We start from the raw sequence: 20935 nt of genomic DNA, 5'->3' as shown, positions 1-20935 counted from the left end.
ATTTGTGCTTTGTTGAACATGGATAAGCTGAAAGTTAACATATGTGTAAGCATTTGGGCCTGATCTGAAGCCCACTGAAGTCAATGGGTGTCTTTCCATAGACTTCAAAAAGCTTTGGATCAGGCTTATGTTGAACCGGGGCTTTATTTGAAAAATGCGCCTTTAAATTAATTCCTCTATTTTTCACAGGTACAGCCATCAACTTGATATGGACTTGGTGACTTATTCAGATGATATCATTTGTTCTAACTAAATAAACTACAAGCAATAGTCAAAATCGCTAGAGTAAAAAGGTATGTAAAAAGGCACTATTATGAAGAGACTATTCAGCAACATTTCAGCCCAGCGCTCTGAAGCACTGAGTACATTATATAGATAAATTGCATTAGGATTATGCCACTTGGGAAATAATATTGACATAGGGTTTATTTAAACAAGGATGCCTGAGAGTGATTTTCATACGTGATTTGAAAATCCTACCTAATAAAATAGCTTTTCAAATATCAGGTGATCGCCTAAGGCATCGGCAATCCTTAAATATAAGAAAACTGGGAGCAGCTGTATTAAATTATGCCAGAGATAACCACTCACCCTACAAACCTCAACTGTTATATGTACACCAAAACCTCATATTTTAAATGTAAGTGCTAACCAGTATTTGGCATCTTCAATTCTTCTATAGCTGAAAAATATTATACTAACTTCAGCTGTTCACTTGCAGGTCTTTTTCTCTTTGATTCTTATCCTTCACTCTTGGAAAGTTCACAGAAATGATTTCACTTCAGTCAAAAATATGTTGCTGCATGCGATAGATGCAAAAAAGTTATATGTTTTCAACTTATTTTAATTTGTTTGGCCATATGATAGACTACTCTCTCCATTTCTAGCAATATGGACACACTGCACTTCTATAAAAATTCTGTACCCATTTTCATTAGCAAATGGTTCAAGTGCTGATATAGACTCGGCTCAGACATTTCAGTCCTTGTCAAAAAACTCAAGAGGCTGGTCTATAACAATACTTACATTGTTACTAAAACTGGTGCAAGTATCTGAAATTTCATAGTGATTCACAAGATTTAAGTGACTGAGGCGGATAATGAAATTGTAAATAATCAGACAGCTAAGAAATTGTAAGGGAAACAATCCAGTAGCATTTGGATTTTTTTTTTTTTTTTACGTCTGAGCACCAAAAAGCATGCATAACTGTTTGTACATGTAAATGGCTAGTTATGAATCTAACAAGTGCAATCACCTGATCGGTGAGCACAGCTGTGAAGAAAAAAGTAGGTATGCAAACAGGTGCAGATATTGGGCCTCCTTTAAAAAAAAAAAAAAATCATCCTCAAAGTAAAAAAGAAAAAAGCCTGTATATATTTGTGATTGCCACAAGGTGGCAGTGAAACTACACAATAAGAAGCTTATTTTCAGGAAAGATTATTTTATAGTCATTGTGACCATGCAAAAAAAGTTATTTTGAACTCTTAATTTAAAAATCCTTATCAAATAGATTTCTACACCAAATTCACTGGGAAATATTACACAGCAAAAATTACATTAAAAGAACATTATGGCTGCAAATTCAAGCACTCAAAAGTTAGGAATTTCCAGAATTAAGGCTACCCATGCAACCTTAATACAGCCCCCTCGTGAGCATGCAGTATGAAACAGTCTAATTACATGATCATATACTACTTTTTCCACAGGACCTCTGCCTCTTTCAGTGCACAAGATGAATGGTGCTCATGTAATGAACAACTATTCAGTGTTCCCAGTCTCCTTGCCCAGAAAGTGCCAGTATTCCCCCTGGCTCCTAGTTGGGTCTCAGTCTCCTCCAATCCACTGGCTCCTAGTTCCAGTCTCCTCTCACCCAGCTCCCAGTCAGATTCTTGTTACCCAGCCAACTGTAGACTCCCTCCACCCCAACTCCTAGTTTTCCCCTCATATCCTAACCCTGCCAGTCTCCAGTCCCAACCCCCACCCTTCCCCAGACTCCTTATTCCAATCTATTCCCTCCCCTTTCCAATCTCCCACCAGGTCTAGCTCTTGCTCCCTCTGCATTCAGATTAGGTGCCTCTTCCACGCTACCTAGGTGTCAGCAGGAGGGGCACAGAGCCAGAGAGTTACCCTGCTTTCTGTTCCAGGGTCTGGACCTGGCACAGGCTGCAGCAACCCAGTCACAATTACAGAGACAGTTCTGCTAATCTCCTCACTGCCCCAGACTGGAGCATGCTTAGTGCTCATGGAATCTTCTGGGAATTTAGTTGTGAAGCTCTAGCAAATCTTTGTTAAGCATGTGCAAATTGCACTCTTTCAGAGGTTTATAACTTGGGCAGATTTTCAGGGGGATCAGAAAAAGTCACATCCTTGACACAAAGGCCATCCCCTGACTAATTTCACGACTCTGCTCCTGCATAGGAGTTTCTAAGAAAAGAAAAAAAAGTTCGCAAATTTAATATGAGCAGAATGTATTTTCCCTAGCTTCATTATCAAAAATGGCTCAACTCTTTAGTTTGAATTTTTCCAAAATAATTAAGATGAGGCAGAGATCCTCATGGAAAATTTCAGATGGAATGGGTAAAGTTTTGTAAGCAAGTGAAAACAGGATCTAACAATGGGAAGTGATCAGCAGCCTTAATAATAGGCAATGCTACTAGCCTTGCCTGTAATAACTGATCTAAATCCATCAATGAAGTGAATAAATAAAGAGTATGATAAAAGTGTTTGCTATACTAAAATATGGAAGTGTTCATAATTCTGTTCATAGTTTAACATTTTTCAAAAAAATCTACTAAAATATTGCTTAGTTTGTTAGCCCAGTTAATAATAATGTTGTTTTGAAAAGCTGAATTACTTCTACCTTTCATTTTTGTTTAATGAAATATAGACAAATATTTTGTCTTGTTTAATTAGAAGAATAAAGATAAAACAATCAGCTGTGTCAAATGAATGATTATTTGTTGTTATTTTATGACCATTGACTCTCTTGTCTACATCCCTCCTTCTCAGAGGGAACAGGGTGTTTTTCTTTGTTTCCCCTTCCTGGCTACATGACAGTGATCTAATCCAACTGTTTGGCACTCCCTGAAATATAAAGAGTATTCCTCTGACTGGCACTCTATTAACTTTGCATGAAGCTAGGCAGAGAAAGAAGAGCTATAATTAGACCCCTGGACTCTGTTAGAACCATACACAGCTCTACTGTTACAGATTAAGTATCACAACATTACTGATTACTTTGTTGAAATACCTTCCTAGATTCCAGAATGCTTTTCTGTTTTCAGAAGTTTACTTCCCCCCCCCACTACAGCAGTCACCCTTACACTTCCAAATTGTCTTAGATAATGAAACCAATTAAATAATGTTTCTTAGTACGTGTAGTATTTCTGAGGTATTCTGTGTATATGAGAAAGTAGGGAAGCATATGCAATGCTACAAATACTGAGGTAATTATATCTATACTATAACTGACTTTTTAAAAAAGGTAAACAAATGATATACCTGTTCTTTGATATTTGAGTACTATTATTCTATTAAATGTTCAAGAACATTCACAAACATAAAAATAGTGATAGTTTTAAGTGGGCATAGATGTTGTAAAGCAGCATGGTGTGTACACAAAGTTGTGGAAGTTATTTGAAAAATGTCTGAAAAAATAGTCTGTTACATATTATGGAAGTCAGGGAATTGTTTTTATACTGTGCATGCAAATTGCACAGGGAGACTGTAATCATACTCTATACAATGACACCGTCGCTCAGGTTTGAAAACAGCATAAACAAGGAAACAAAGTTGCCCATGGCGCTTTTCAGAGAGAGAAAAGTTAAAGCAATCAAACGTTACTTTCTAGTTTAGAGCCAGCATTATGAGTAAATTATATTACTCAGTAACACTTATCTGTGCACCTGTAGGTGTCTTACTGCACAAATCCCAAAGCATAAATTGTCGTATGTTGCAGATGCCCCACACCATCTCCTGTACCTAGAGAATGACATAGCCTAGGGACAAGCAACCACCACCTATTATTGCGGATGAATACTTTGACAAAGCATAAGTACATAGGCACCTTTTCATTTTACACCAGATTAACATTGTTCTTACTTGGGGGGTGGGAAGTAACAACATGAGGAAATCAAGATATAATTACACTTTGACAACTTACTTGAAGGTTTAACTTTTACTCACCCTATAACCAAGGTCCTCAATCAGGTCACAAGAGGCAGCGCTAACATTAGTGTGCCACACTGTCTCTTTGATGCTGCAGCCATACATGAATACATTCTTTTTACGAGAATGACCATGATAATCACAGTAAACCTACAAAAATTGGAGAAATAAAAGCAATGTTTTAAAACAGGCTACAGCATCAAATAATTTAAAGTTTTATATATTTCCTCATCTCTCATCCTAATTGCATTCATTTACACATACTAAAACACCAGCATTAGCAAATGAAAGGCACATTATACAATCAACCTGTTTATTAAGAAGAAAGCATAGTTTGTTTGTTTTTTCAGCAAATTCAGAATAAACTGAAACTGGCCATCAGGAAGTTTAGACTTGAAATTAGATGAAGGTTTCTAACCATCAGAGGAGTGAAGTTCTGGAATAGCATTCCAAGGGGAGCAGTGGAGGCAAAAGTCATATCGGGCTTCAAGACTAAGCTTGATAAGTGTATGGAAGGGATGGTATGATGGGATAGCCTAATTTTGGCAATTAATTGATCTTTGACTATTAGCGGTAAATATGCCCAATGGCCTGTGATGGGACACTAGATAGGGTGGGATCTGAGTTACTACAGAGAATTCTTTCCTGGGTGTCTGGCTGGTGAGTCTTGCCCACATGCTCAGGGTTTAGCTGATCGCCATATTTGGGGTCGGGAAGGAATTTTCCTCCAGGGCAGATTGGCAGAGGCCCGGGGGGGGGTTCACTTTCCTATGCAGCATGGGTCACTTGCTGAAAGATTCTCTGCATCTTGAAGTCTTTAAACCACAAGTTGAGGACTTCAATAGCTCAGACATAGGTCAGGGGTTTGTTACAGGAGTGGGTGAGTGAGATTCTGTGGCCTGCAGGAGGTCAGACTAGAAGATCATTATGGTCCCTTCTGAGCTTAAAGTCTATGAGAGTGCATGACTAACATTTTTATCACAGCAGAAGCAATAGCAACAACCAGTAACTAGAGTTAAGCTTTCAGAGTGGTATCCTGTTCAAACTCCTGTTCTCATTCACTCATAATTTCCTGAAACTCATCTGTCAGACAGAAACTGGTCTTTGCCAAAGGTTTTCTTATTTTTTTATGTTTTACTCAATCTGTGCAGTCATTTTTTACTAGGAGGAGAGTGAAAGAAACTACTCTTCAACCCTATTTAACATTTTTTTAAAACTTTGTCTACAGCTGTAATGGCTGGGGTTAAAAAAATTGACATAAAAAGAATCCTGCTATAGAACCTTTGAGTGTTCTACTAAAAATAAGATGGTTAAATGGAGTTATGAGCCTTTCAAAGCTGCATGCACACTAGATTTTTGATGGACTGAAAATTTTTCCTGAACTCAAACCACACAACTAAGGAAGACTTTGCTACACATACACCTCTACCTCAATATAACGCTGTCCTTGGGAGCCAAAAAAATCTTACCGTGTTATAGGTGAAACCGCGTTATATCAAACTTGCTTTGATCCGCTGGAGTGCGCAGCCCCACCCCCCCGGAGCACTGCTTTACCGCGTTATATCAGAATTCGTGTTATATCGGGGTAGAGGTCTATATGCATAGCTAACTTAACTGCATACTGAAAAGTAAAACGAAAATGTGCATGGACTGAGGGAAGAGCTCTACACTCATGTGCCTCCTATAAGGATTAGAGCTCCTCTCTTCTGGACTTCCTAAGAGGAAGAGTGGAAAGAGGAAGACCGAAAATGGCTGGGAGAATCCCGTCTCTCCCTTCCACATTAAACCCTACACGGACACCATGATTTGACCATTGGGTCCTGATTCTGCAAGGACATCTCATTGGTTTCAAAGTGATGACTCAAGTGCAATATTAAGAATATGCATACATTTTGGCAGGATTGGGGGCTTATGTAGTTATGCACATATACTGTACAACATAAGTACCAACGTGAAGTTTAGGCATATTGCATATGTTCCAAATTGCTGTTTGAGTTCATAAAACTAAGCCATTTCCAAAGAAAATTTCAAATCTAGCAACGCAGCATATCTAAAACTTTCTGAATTCAACTGTTTTTGTTACTACAACTGTCTTAACGGGGGGGGGGGGGGAACACTCCGATGTTCAGAACATGAGGCTTTTTTCCATCCTCTAACTCAACAACACCTGCAAACAAATGCTAGATAGGCAGTACTGAAAGGCTCAAGAATCAAAACTGGGGTGTTATAACTAAATATTTTTGCAGCATTAACCAAAGTGATTGCTCTCGTTCAATACAACTAGAAATAGTTCCAGAAATTTCTGATGAACCCTCCAAGTCACATTTGTAAGCATCTGAAGCAGTTGCAAGGACCTATAAATGTGTTTTCTTTTACAGAGAGCGAGACAGTATCTATACAAAAAGCTAAAATGATTTTGAAATGCCTATTTTGGGCAAACACACATACTCACCAGAGGCAAACGTTTTATAACAGCCAAATATTGTAGTAAGCCCTTGGCATGGTAAATTGTGGGATGAAGGTCTGGGTTTGGGTTTTGCCACTGTCTGTTCAAGTCCTCCCCACTTAAAGAACAGCGATGGCTATGAAAGACAAATTTATAAAGAAATGTATGTCTCACAATATAACCTCACTTTTATTTTAAAAGTTACCCTCACTAATTCAAGTTTTGCCTGTGACACAACTACTCAATTTGTGTGGTCAAGTGAATTTAAATTCAAGTTTGTATTAAGAACATTTTTTATTCTTGCAGAAGAGTTAATTTAATGGTTACTAATATATTTTACTTGGATCAGATAAAATTAAAGGGAAGTAAATTTTTATTTAAAGATATTTGCATACTTACTTGCTCTGAGATTAGAGGAAGTAAAATTATCTGTTGTGAAAATTGGATGTTTGAATGTGTGTGATAAGTCAACAGATTCAGTTCCAAATTTATAAGTTCTAATTTAAAAAAAATTACTAGCCTTTTAAATTTAAATTTTTGTAAGATGGTCAATGATTTTATTGTTCAATATTTTTGTCTAGTTCATGATCTTGTGACCATAATTTGTCTGCTCAATTTGATATTTTGGAACTGCTAAATAGACAGACAGTCAACTGTCAGCGATGTTCAGTGATAGATTTGCTGAATCTGTTGAATTCTTCTAGAATTCTTCATACAATTTGCTAATTTGTGGAAATATCCCGATCTCCATTAAGATGATCAAATCAAATCTAACTGGATGGGAAGCCTGGTAACTTCAATGGAATCTTATTCAGATCATCAAGAAAGAAGCATGGCGGTGAACCTTTAAAATAGTGGCTTCAAAGAGAACTCATGTACCCTTTATACACCATCACAACTCCAGAAGCCACATAATTTCAAGCAAGGCTTTTGTCTACACCCCTGCTTTGACTGACAATTGACAGGGATATGGAACCCATCATCAGCCAACATACAAGACCTGTCACAGGCAAGCCTGGTAGCATTGAGGAGACCAACTAGCTAGTAGAAGACTAACAGAAACCAGGAAGATCAGTGTCTACAGCAAGCAATGTTTCAGAAAGACTTAAGAAGTACTGTAAGTTTAACAAGTTCATACAGACATTTTAAGTATTTTATTTTAGATTTTTGGTTTTCAATCTGCAGAGACATATCCTTGGCATTCATGCATTAGCATGAGTTTTTAACCAGTGAGTGATTGCTGGAGTGTCTGTGAGTAAGTATGGCTGGGGGCAGGGGGGACAACTGAGCAGCTCTGAAGCCCAGAGGGGCTATTTATGTGCCACATATCAGCACCTTTAAGAAACTTTCTGAGCAAGTAGTCACACCTGCTGTCATGTTTACTAATTAAAGAGAAGTTACAGATTTAACCTCAGAAAACTATTTCCACCTAAATTCTTGGTAGCCGAATGTAGTAAGTTGAGCTTCTCCTAGAATTCTTTATTAAAAAAATGATATTGAAACATCTGTGACCATCCCTTTGGGGACTGGGTGGCGATACGAATATTAAAGAATAGCAGTGTGGAACCTTGTGGTTAAGCCTTAGTGAATTAAATTGGGAATTGTTTTTCCCCTGCTTTAGTCCTTTTTTTGACAAAGTGTTTGAATATTGAATTGACTTCAATAACACCCTTCTATCTGAGAGCGATTATAAACCATCATCTTTTCTTGCATTAGATGTAAGGATTATTAATTTTTGGATGAGAATGTGTAAAATTTGTTGGATTTTGACCTTTATTTTTAATTATTTGAAATATCTTTGTATAAACCTTATTTTAGTTATTAGGCTTAGTTAATAACAAGATATAAAATTGTGTCAATTTGGTGTTCTTTAAACCAGAAATCTGGGGACTTTAAGAAGTTGAGAATTTAGGGCAGACAAACAGCACATCCTATCTATTGCTCTACCAAGAGATATTTGTGAGGGGTACATGTGTATATGTAAAACTATGATAAAATATGTTCTGGAAAACCATATTGCAAAAGCAAGTTCTGTGAAGGGACTTATTTTTATAAATGCAATTTACAAAAACACTATCCTGAGAACATAATATTTTAATAGTAAAATTCAAAGAAATCAACACAGAGACAGCATTACCTTCTTGTATAGGAATACATTTACACTACTGATTCTTCACCAACAAAAAAGTACTAGAAGACAGCTTTGTGAGAAATCTGGATTCATTACAGTATATAAACCTTAACCTATGCTACATATTTGGCTCATACTTTAATTACTTCATTGCTAGCCCTCCATTCCAACAACTGTGCTGCAGTAGTGTTCTAACATTCCAATGAATTTGTCGCATACCTGGTACACATGACATCAATGGATGAGTCTATGGCCCCATCACTATGTACGCTGCGCTTCCTCTTCCACTCTCACTGGCATAAGCCTCCCTATTAAATTCCATGTTACTGCTTGTACCCAGGGCTATGACTTAAAGCCACAGTTAATTCTTAGAAAAAAGTGCCATCTCAAAACAGACAGTATATAAAAGGAAGTTTTTCATAGTCTGGATCACGGAGGCTCTTAAAATTACTAGTACATATGTTTGACTAAAGAAAATTGGGAAAATATTTTGTCAGTAAGATTTGTTTATAGTAGTTTTGTTAGCTAGCAAACCACTGGAAAAAGACTAAAAATCCAAATATGAAAAAAATCGAGCCTAAATACTGACTGTGTTAATTCTGGAAAACTACTGCATTTTTATTTTAAGACTTAGACATTGTTTTTATTACAAGATACAGAAAGATCTTTAATTAATTGTACTTTTGTGAGCAGAGTTTAACTTACTTTCCATTGATGACACCATCTGGGTTGAGCATAGGGACAATTTTAAAAATATAGGATTCTCGTAAACTCTGGGCAGTGGGGTTATTACTCATAAGATATTCCAATGTTCCCTTCATAACCCAGCTTGCATTAGTCTCTCCAGGATGTACACGAGCAGATAAGAAAATGTAAGGACGATTCCCTAAAAGAAGCATTCACAAAAATTGCAAGATGTAAAACAAGTAAATTAAAACAGTTTGAAAACAATAAATATCTCGAGTTGGTGGATGGTGATTGAAAAATACTGTACAAGTGCATTTGCATCAATTCGGGATTCTTTATGACAGGATTTTATCATAAATATTGATTGTTACACAAGTGCCTCAATGGATTTTAAGTTTAATGCAACATGAAAAAACAACTACATAAACACCATCTGTTAAAAGAATTGATGATTGGTAACTTACATGATACAATTGAAATTCCTCTCTTCATAAGGGAGAGAAATTCAGGAAAAAATGGGATGCTTTGGGGGCCATATGGTGGTACAATCACCAGTCCTTATGTGAGATTTATGAAATGGGCTCCGTGGAAAATACATTTTTGCACTAAAAAGAATTTCTATGAGATCATGAAGAACACTAAAGAATGAGGAATTAGGGACTGTCTTGAAATAACATTTAAAAAGTTTAGCATAAGAATAAATCTTGTTTGGCAGTTGACAGTACTTTTTTTTTAGAAAGAAAAATCATGTTTAGAAAACATGCAGGTCCAAAATTTATCTTTAACAATTCAAGAATCAGGTGGGGTTGTTTTGTTTGTTTAAACACAAAAGCAAATTATAAATGTGAGCAGACCAACCAGTGGTAATCTCATGAATATAAAACTGAGTTTTGCTATTTTTACAGTAAGGACCCCACCAAGAATTGCAGACAAATGAAGCATTAACATTTTTAGAAAGAGGTAACATTACATAATTTTAAGTGGATCAGAGAGAATTTGTACTTACTGAACTGACAGATATGTTCATAGTAATTCGACTCCGGCATGGCTGTGATAGTGACTAAAGGGCAGCTGTTCCCAGACAGGGTCTCACACAGAGTATCTTGTCGAAAATAGATCTGCTGAGGGTTGTGCATGGATTCCAATTTCTGAAGATGCATCTTCATCCCCAAAATGATGAAAAGGTACTTAAGTCCTTTGCAATTTTGTATATGATAAATAAAGATTTATTTAAGTATTTAATTTGTATTGTTCCAGGTATAGAAGATAATTCTCCCATCACTACTTTGGCCATGAAATACCTTTTAGGTTTCCACTACATCTATAAGCTGACTAATGTTTTCTTTTGTATAGAGTGTTTTGAGTCTTAATTTTTTTTGGAGCACTTTCCACTTCTATGCACCACCCTTTTATTCTGTTTTTAACCAAATGATACTCCCTCAAGGAGCAGCCACTTGGTTTCTGAATGGTCCCAAATGATCAGCCTCATTCAATATTGATCTATTCTATATGTTGAGTCCCAGATCTGCTTTTGTTAATATAACCAATGCAGCACATTCTAGTTAAGCAGCTCACTTTGCTTTACAAACATCAACAAAACCTCACAACACCCCAATTTTACTCAATTCATTATCCTGAAAACATCTCCTTTTTAATACTTCGTAATCTTAATCTTAGTAGTTCAGATACATCCATAATGAGCAAGGTATAAGTAGACAGATAAGATCTGATAGACAGAACCTAGACTAAATTTGACACTATCATCTTAGCCATGTATACCTCATCAAATTCCCACCGAAGTCCATGGAAAAACTCTCAATAGACTTCAATGGGAGACAGATCTAGATCATGGTAAACAATTGTCATTCTAGGCAACTTTACAGGGGAGTTATATCCAGCTGTCAGCTTTTATCCATACTCTCCTGCTGTCAGTGTTTTCAATGCTTTTTGGGGGGAAGGGAGGGGAGAGAAGGGAACATCTAAGTCAATTACTGATATAGCTGTAATTCCTATCATTATCAGACATATTGTATAGGGGAAATGAAGATCATGTCAAATTTCTTGAAGTTTTTTGTTCTAAAAAACAAGCAAACTCATTACATATATTGTAACAGACTGATTCCTTTCTTACTTGAACTTTTGATGAGAGAGTGTTTTATTCTTTTCAACATATATGCTTTCATTTATGTACACTTTCGTATCTATGAACTAATATTTGGAAGCAATCAGCATTTTCTCATGGAAAGAGATACAGTAATATAAATGGACATCCAAGTAATCAAGTTCAAAGATTCTCTCACCCTTAAAGTCGAATACGTATATGGATAGTGGTAAGCAAAGTAGCAGACATCATCCTTGTGTGGGAAGTTCACTGTGAATGTAATTGTGTAATAGGATTTTCCTTTCTGACCACCAGCAGCAATTGAACTTCTAGCAAAGTGATTCCTAAAAGTGAAGTGAAACCAACATAAAAGTGTTAGAGATTTGTAGATATTTTTACTACATCAGAGGTTATCATTTCTGAACATAATATGAAAACCTCCTGGCTCGGAGAAGTGAGAGATCATCTGATGGTTACAACATTTGTATGCTGCTGTGTACACTGCTGCTACTACAGGTAGAAACGCACTCGAGTAGAAATGCTGGGAAATTTTAATGGGGTGAGGGTGGGAGGGGGAACCAAAACAGACAGCCATTGAACCGAAGGGATGATAAGTGGGGACCCTACAGCTCCTCCCACGACAGGGCCATTTGTAAAGATAAGCAGTTTTCCTGTTTTACACTCCAAGATCTCTCCAATAAACAAGGAGTAAATACCTAGAAAAAGGTTCCATCACAGGAACCCAAAAAGAAAGTCAACAATACCACATGTGAGGTATTAAAGGTATTAAGGTTAAATTCTTAATACAAATATGCTTAAATATTTATATACACAAGTTATTCAATTAATACAATTTTCCCAGAAAATTTTATCAACATAGCATTAACAAAATACTTAATTTATTTTCTAAATTCATTTGTCAACATCTAAGAAACTTAAAAAAAAAAAAAAAAAAAAAAAAAAGCCAACCACACAATTGCTTTGCTATAGAAATATTAAAAGTAAATTACCACAATACATTTCATGTTTGTGCTTGTTCTAGTCATGTAAATTAGATTTTGTTCTAATCTTCAACATAACACAGATTTGCTTACCTACGTTTTTTGTTGGCATACTTACTTATAGTAACAAATATCTGTCCCAACACGAGTCCACCATGGCCTGGAATGTAATGCCTCCTGAACAGAATACATGAGGGGCTGCATACCTTTAAGAAAAATGCATTAGATTTTTATCTTAAGGGCACTGAATTCTGTTTGTACAGCTAACGAGCAATGGATCGCATCTGAATACAGTCTCATGTAAGCACACTATATTCATTTCATTTTTTATGGAAGTCTAACCTACAGAGTCCATTATAAAGATTGAAAGTCATACCATCTTCTAACTAACAGCGGAGAGACATATAAAATGAAAAATGACTCAAGATGAGCAACGTACAAATGAAACATGGGTCAAAAAGACCAAATGTAATTCAAAAATAATGCAGTGGCTCGAATGGACACTAAAACAGTAAGATCCTAGATTCAATCACATCTAACCAACTGTCACTATAAAATTTCATAGGAAGTCTCAACCTTCTTGTATCTCAATCCACCCACCTGAAAAACCGGATAACCACAATACCAATGAAAAACAAACTGTTTTATGAGCAGAGCTTTTCAGGTAAATTAGAAAAAATGTTTCCTTTGCCAAACAGTACTACATTAAGGCATGTGAGCAAACCTTCAGAGCATAGCAGCAGCGTCTAAACCAGGGGAGGGCAAACTAAGGCCCGTGGTCCGGATCCGGCCCGTCAGGGCTTTCAATTTGGCCGGCAGCATTGCCAGCCCTGTGGCGCAGTGGGGCTAAGGCAGGTTCCCTGCCTGCCCTGGCCCTGTGCCGCTCCCAGAAGCGTCCAGCACCACATCCCTGCAGCCCCTCGGGGTGGGGGGCAGAAGGCTTCGTACGCTGCCCTCGCCTGCAGACACCGCCCCTCGCAGCTCGCATTGGCTGGGAACGGGAACCACGGCAAATGGGTGCTTTGGGGGCGGTACCCACAGGCGAGGGCAGCACGCATTGGAGCTGCCTGTCCTGCCACACCCAACCCCCAGGAGCCACTGCCGGACATGCTGGTCACTTCCGGGAGCGGCACGAGCCCAGGGCAGGCAGTGAGCCTGCCTTAGCCCCACTGCGTGCCACTGCTAGCCCAGAGCCGCTCAAAGTAAGCGGCGCCAAGCCGGAGCCCACACCCCAACGCCCTACCCTGAGACCCCTTCCGTACTCCACACCGCCTCCTTCACCCCAACCCCCTGCCACACCCCGCACCCCAACCTCCTGCCCTAAGCCCCCTCCTGCACCCCAACCCCCTGCCCTGAGCCCTCTCCCGCACTCCTCCTGCACCCCAACCTCCTGCCCTGAGCCCCCTCCTCCTGCACCCCAACCCCTTGCCCTGAGCCCCATCCTGCACACTGCACTCCCTCCCACACCCCAACTCTCTGCCCTAGCCCTACATTCATGGTCCTGCATACAATTTCCCCACCCAGATGTGGCCCTCGGGGCAAAAAGTTTGCCCATCCCTGGTCTAAACAGAGCAATTAATATGCAACATGTTAGTGTGCTTTAGAAATCACAGTCCCATAGTATGCATTACCCCACTGAGCAGACAAGCCTGCAGTCAGTTTTGACTATCCAGCAACTTCATAAAAATCAAAATTTGCTAATGATAATTAGGAAGCAGATAATAGGACTTACTTTGTTTGAGTCCATTATTTGTTAAGAATAGTTCACTTGGCTCTAACAGGAATTTTACACGTTTCATAGCAAGGTTTCAGGGAAAGGATTATGACTTTTGAGTTGCTAGAAGTAGTTTAGAAAAAAATCTGAGCAAGAAGTTTGTGTGGACAACACATTGCAAAGAACTGTTATCGGTTACATATCTGGTCTTATTTCAAGTGATTCTCCACACAGATTCCACTCTTGGTGACTACTAATTGCCTAGTTTTTTAAGAAGTGAACTGTGATTGTAGGATAGCCCTACCCAAACTAGCATCTGACCTGGAAGCTCGTACCAAGGAACAGCAAGTGATAAATGTGTGGCTCAAGCTCCATGTTGCTGTTCTACCTATCTCTGATACTGGGAAGTGAACTAAGCCGGCCACCGAGGCCATTTGAGCCCTAATAAGTCTAGGGGGATCTTTCATATCCAGATTGTAACAAGTCCTGATATAGACCAAGGCCCACTTAGTCTCAGGGATGATATGGGTTCTCTCTTAGGTTCTTTATGGTGTTTGAAAGTTTTAAGTGTGTACCTGAATGGCCTGGTTCTATCTAAGGTGAAGTTTCATTTCACCTGGCGTAGAATGTGAGTTAGGAAAGAAAACCAGGAGGTGAATCGACAGATTGACAAGGAAGTCAGAAGCTGCCTTGCATAGAAAACTTAGGGTGAGGCCTGAGGGAGTCCTTGTCCTTGTGAAAGACCATATATGGGGGGCCTGCCTTGAGGGCATGAATCCCTCCTATCTGAAAGGCAAAACACTACCAGAAAGGCAGTTTTCACAGATAAACAGAGCAAGTAGCGGTAGGCTCAGAGGGAGACCCCATCAATATAATCACTAGTGAAGTAGGGTCTCAAGAAGTAGGGGTGTTTCCTGACTGGTGAGTGTAAGGCCCCATGAGTCTAGAACCCAGGCCTGCAGAACTGCCAGGCAGCTGACATCTCCATGCTGCCACAAGCTTGCACTCCACTTGCCCATGACCTGCTGTGGACACAGGCCATGGGAAGCCTCCAGCGGTCTGACAGCCTGCAGCCTCATGGCTCCTGATTGGCTCCCTGGCCCATATAAACTCAAGAGGTATTTTAGGAAATGTCCAGGCACCAGCCCAGGTCTCCTGTAACTGACACGACTATTCCTGCTCCTTGCTCCTGAACTCCTGGCTTTGACCACAGCTTGATTTGGACTTCATCTCCTGACCCAGCCCCTGAAACCTGACTCTGAACCTTGGTATTGACCCTGGCCTGGAACCTATGGACTCCTCCGCTACTCCCAGCCTCAGGTTTGACCCAGCTCTGACCCTTGGTCCTGACTGCCCTCACTGTGGGATGTGAAAAGACAATGTGGTCTTGTAAATAGGGAGGATTTGCAGAGATCACTGCCAGCTAAACCCTTATCAGGCTTAGAGACAGACCCAATTATTTCAGGAAAGTAAACTGTCTAGTATCACTGCAATTGGAGCGGCCACTGGAGAAAGGTGTTGTTGAACTGCCTAAATAGAAACATTTCTTTCATTTGGCTTTTTATGTCAGCCTGGTTAAAGGTTTTCCACTGTGGAGCAAGATGTCTTGAACAGCAGCAGATCAGCTTCTCTCTGAAGACATTATCCAGGCAGCATTCAAGCTATGCGGTGCAAGGATGTCTGGTTTGGGTACAGGCTCTAGCCTCATTCTGAAAGTCCAGGATGGGCAGAACCAGCAAGGTAAGGAGTTTCTCTAGGTCTGAATAGCAAAATTGCATAGCCCATGCTATCCTGTCTCCCCACAGTGGACAGTACCAGATGCTTCAGAAGGTGTAACAGAGGTGGGGTGTCCTTCACAGTAGGGCTCATCCTAACCTCCATCAGAGATTGGCTCAAGCCTTCAAGCAGGAGGTTTAATATTCCTTCCAAAAAATTTCATAGGAAAATTCAAGAGGGTTTAGACATTTCTATGGATAACAAGAATATTGAGAGTTATCACTAAATTCTTGGCCTCAACAACTTCTTGTGACAATGAGTCCCCATTTTAATTATGGGCTCTGTGAAACAGTATTATCCTGCAATGATTATAACTATTGAGTGGGCACCTGAATTTTTCTTAGTGGGTTATAATTCAAAATGGAGCCTTCTCTTTCTGCTTAGCTGCACAGCAGATTCAGAGAAACACTATTTAACTTTCAATTTGATTATCCAGAGAAATGGAGGATAGCTTGACACTTAGTTGGACTCTTGGGCCTAAATGGCAGGGCTTCATGCTCTTCCCACTGACCTTTACATTCTGCTTTGATCCATGTCACAAGCAGGCTCTTTTGGTATTCAGGTCTTTTGAGTAACAGACTATCCTTGACATTCAGTACGAGAGTGCCAACTAAGTCTCAAGCTTCCTCCACTAAAAAGAGTCTGATGGGATTTTTGTGCTTCCTCCAAGTTCAGGAAGTGAAGGCAAGATAGATAGAACATCTATCTAGGTCTGATCTTTCGCTCAAGTACTGAAGGCATTGAACACAGCTGTCTGTGACCAACACTGCGGCATCACAAGAACCACAGCACCTGAAGTCTGCCTTAATAGTGCCACAGAGGTTTGCAGACCCAACTACTGGTACAGAGGCACAGAAAGGCTGAAAAACTAGCCCTGGATGCCCACAATGACAATGGTGAAAAAACAACTTTTAAAAAAAACTAAACTAACCAGGATGAAGGAAGTGTTCTAAGGCCACTGATCCTTTGGTGGATGGAAGAAAAGAACAGTAGTGGGGACCATGCTCTTTTTTTTTTTTTTTTTTTTTTAAAACACACTTGGATGTCAGCATGTAGTTTGGAAGAGTGTCCATCCAACCTCAACAGACACTACTGGCTAGAAATTTCAGATATCACATATCTATGTATGAACATTTCCAAAGTGGGGATGTAAATAAACAATTTTGAAAAGAGAACTTGAGTTGTTTCCACTTAAACCTATAGCTCATTCTGGTCTCCTACATGGACTTACTGATTACATTTAATTTCTCAGCAACATGACATTTTCCCTCACACGTAAATCCCCAAAATCCAGGAGACAAAGTTGTTTGACATTGTTTGCACTTATTTTCATTTACTAAAACACGCACAAACTTTCAGGGAGGGTCTTTAATGGCTCCCAGTTTTCATCCTCTTGGCATCCATGTAGAACTCAGTTGGTCTTTTCCAGCACCTTATGATAATAGCCTCACCACAATTTTAGTAGGAGCCTGGAACAGCATTCTTATACTTCAGCTTTACTCAAACAAATAATACTTCCTTGGTTTTCCATTTGAAAAATAATTTTAAACACATGCACACATGGATTCTTTTAATCACTTATTTTAGTTTTCTAATGACATCGTCACATGAAATATTAGGAGTTTGATTTGTAATAAAAAGAGATGAATAATCCAGTGATCCCAGTGGGGGGGAAGTATCCTGTTCTGGCTAGTCCAGTAGGTCTCCCTACATGCTAATTTTCCATCCCTTTTGAAAAGAAGTCTTACCATAATTAAACTGACTGTTCGACTTTTCACAGTTGATGATGTTAAACCGGTAACCAATGCCTGGCCGCATTCCACTGACTTCAAAATAAAACCATTGGTGATAGTGATTGCTGTTTATATCTGAGTTCAGAATGAGATCATACTCGTTTCTGAAGATTAACAAAGAGAAATAAGTCTTCTTAAAATAAGAAATTCGCAGTACATATGCAAAATAAGAAAATGAAAGATATCTTACTTTCTAATTTGAATAACTTTGCGCAGATTTCCAGACTCAAATTTGGAGTTGAACTTCAAAATCTCCCCCTCTTCTGGCACTGAATAACTTTAAAAGAAAGGAAAAAAAGACCATTTTAAGTAAGTGAAATGGATCTTTGGAACTCATTTGTTAATTCAGATTTTTGATTGGAAATCTATCTAGAATAATACATTCAGGATTACAGCAAAAAAGGTACAGCATTGCCCTGATTAGGACTACAGGCTTTACCACAGACTTCATCTTTATCTTAAGCCAGAATAGTTTCCTTGAAGAAAACAAAATTGGCAATCATCAAATTGAAGATTGTTTTACCACAAATATAGCCTACCTGGGATTATCAAGGTCATACATGATTCTGTCTATAATATCATTCTGATGAATCAGTCTTTCAATATCTTGGGATATTTTTGTCCTGTAGTAAGAAGAGAGTCCTCACTTAAAATACATTTTAGAACAGCAGTTAGAAATGGTACATACCAATCTGATTGTCAACCAAAGCTATAACACAACATGCAGGGCCTGATTTTCAGTGAGGCCTCCATGTCATCCCCATGTGTGCACTTGTGGTATGTAAGCACCTGCATACACAGCTGACCAATTCTAACACTTGCATGTGCAGGGGTTGAATCTGCATGTACAAAACCCATTAGGATTTAACTTTTATGAAATAATTTGTTCTTATAATTATAGAAGAAGCTCAGAGTATGTGATTAGCTATATTATTTGATATTAGTGCTTAAATCTAGGTAACCTTTGAAAATGATTCAGTTATAAGAGTAATTTATACAAGTCCTTCTGTAACTAAAATTATAAGGGATTTTAAGAGCTAGGCCAATGTTTCTCAAATGCGGCCATCGTGGCCGCATGCAGCCACCAGGGGCTTTTCATGCGGCCATGACAGCCTCCTGGGCAATGATGGGGGGGGAGCGGAGAGAAGCATCGGCCCCTCCCACTCCCTCCTTGTTGCTCCTGGATGTGCCACCCTGCACTGCCTTTGGAGAGAGGTGGGGCACAACGCTGCAGGAGCAAGTTGAGTTCTTGACCCACCTTGGGGGAGGGGGTTTGGGCCGCAGGCTCCAGCGGTAGGACTTCAGGAGCCTAGCCGTGCAGCCCCAGGCTCCGACCGCAGGGCAGTGGGTACTGATACACACACACCTGGCTCCGGCCACACAGCCCTGGCCTCCAGCTGCAGGGCTTCAGCCTCCAAGACCTGTCTCCAGCTGTGTGTCAGGTGCTGGCCCCGGGCTACAGCTGCACGGACCCTGCCCCAGCTGCATGGCAGCAGGCGCCAACCCACAGCTCTGTTCCCGGGCTCTGGCCACGTGGTGGCGGGAACTAGCCCCAGGTGCCGATTCATGGCGCTGACCCCTAGCTCCGGCCGTGCAGCAGCGAGCGCTGGCTCCTGGCTCAAGCCATGCAGCCCCAGGCTCTGGCACCCAGCTCCGGGCTCTGGACATGTGGCGGCAGGTACTGGCCCTGGGCGCTGACCCACAGCTCCAGCCATGTGGCAGCTGGGTCCGATCCCTGGCTCTGGCCACGTAACAGTGGGACTCATCACCCATCCTCATCGCCCCTGGCCCCGCTGCTCCGCATCCAACCCCCCATTGCCCCAGGCCCCCACCGCCTCCCCCATCCCCGCATTCATCCCACCTTCGCCTCTGGCCCTTGCTGCCTCCCCTTTTGCTCCCCACCCCTTCAGGGAAAAAAGTGATATTAACTAACATGCAAGTATCACTTTTCACAGCAGACTTACTAGCGATCTCTGAAAAACGATACTTGTATGTTTGTTAATATCAAGTATCTCTTTTCATAGCATCCCAGGTACCCACTAAGTGTGCTGTGATATTTACAAATATCACTCCCAAAGGGGGAGGCAGCATTATTTTTATTACTGACTCTGCCAAAAAAAATCCTACAAACATACATTACAATGATTTGTGTGTATCTGTGCATATTTAGTTGTTTTTCCTAAAGTTAATTAAGTATTTTAGGAAAAGGTGTCAGTACGGCCATCAGTGAGTTGGTGGCTGCACTCTGAGGCCACCAAAAAATTTGTTGAGAGAACCCCTGGGCTAGGCAGTGGAGTGAATGGGTTAGTGCATTAGTCTTTCACCTCTGGAGATCTAGGTTCATCTACTAAATGGGTCGCAAATGAGAATGAGTTTGGTGGTCTCAGACAAATGCCTGGTGGACATTTTATCCATATTACAAAACCACTGCATAATTGGCAGTATCTGTTCAAAGGAGGCCCTGGACTGGAAAAGCTAGCGTGTACATTGGTAGAGCTGTGTGGGAAAACATGCACAGCAGCTGCAATAAAATAGAAGGAAGCCAATCAACCCTGTAGGGTACTGTAGTGCAGTCTGAAAGTGGGCTCAGGCTGGCAATTATCTGCACTTGAAGTAAATGTTGCTGGGGAGAGGAAAGGCCATTTCTTGTTAAGCCAGGACAGTCTAGCCACAAGAGTAACCAATCTTAAAAGAAATCACAAGCCCAACAAGTACCAAGTTACCAGTGTAGCAGGAAAGATGGTCTAGAAGATAGGCCACTGGGACCTGGCTTCAATTCCTGACTCAACCACAGACTTCCTAGATGACCTGGGCAAGTCACTTTATCTACCCTATGCCTCATTATCCCTATTTTACAGATGGGGAACAATTTCCCTACCTCAGCAGGGTGTTGTCAGAATAAAATCCATTAATGATGTGAGGTACTCAGATACCTCAGTGACAAGAGACATAAATTAAAATGATAATGGAAATGGAAATTAATTCGGAAAAACATACAAAAGGGAAAAACTGCAGAAAAAAATAAAGGTAATAAGATACTGGACATTTTTAACCAGCTAATAGTTATGGGGCTGGAAAAAAGCTAGCTGAAGACATTTATGTTTAAAAACAAAGGGAAA

The 20935-nt window shown here is 40.0% G+C and overlaps 1 protein-coding gene across 1 annotated transcript in view; it reads right to left on the bottom strand.

Moving 5' to 3' along the window:
* AGTPBP1 (ATP/GTP binding carboxypeptidase 1) overlaps positions 1-20935 on the bottom strand; it is a 105865-nt gene that overhangs the window by 36619 nt on the left and 48311 nt on the right. Inside the window, exons 15-23 of the mRNA XM_065406008.1 lie at positions 18356-18439; positions 18007-18093; positions 17772-17920; positions 12652-12739; positions 11732-11876; positions 10438-10591; positions 9450-9630; positions 6620-6749; positions 4186-4317 (exon numbers count right to left, since the gene is read on the bottom strand). Coding sequence (XP_065262080.1) covers positions 4186-4317; positions 6620-6749; positions 9450-9630; positions 10438-10591; positions 11732-11876; positions 12652-12739; positions 17772-17920; positions 18007-18093; positions 18356-18439 — 1150 coding nt within the window. The remainder of the gene's footprint in view (positions 1-4185; positions 4318-6619; positions 6750-9449; positions 9631-10437; positions 10592-11731; positions 11877-12651; positions 12740-17771; positions 17921-18006; positions 18094-18355; positions 18440-20935) is intronic.

Source organism: Emys orbicularis, chromosome 6, assembly GCF_028017835.1.
Source record: "Emys orbicularis isolate rEmyOrb1 chromosome 6, rEmyOrb1.hap1, whole genome shotgun sequence".
NCBI lineage: Eukaryota > Metazoa > Chordata > Testudines > Emydidae > Emys > Emys orbicularis.
Note: the sequence above shows the minus strand (reverse complement) of the source record. Positions and strands in the feature narration are given on the sequence as shown.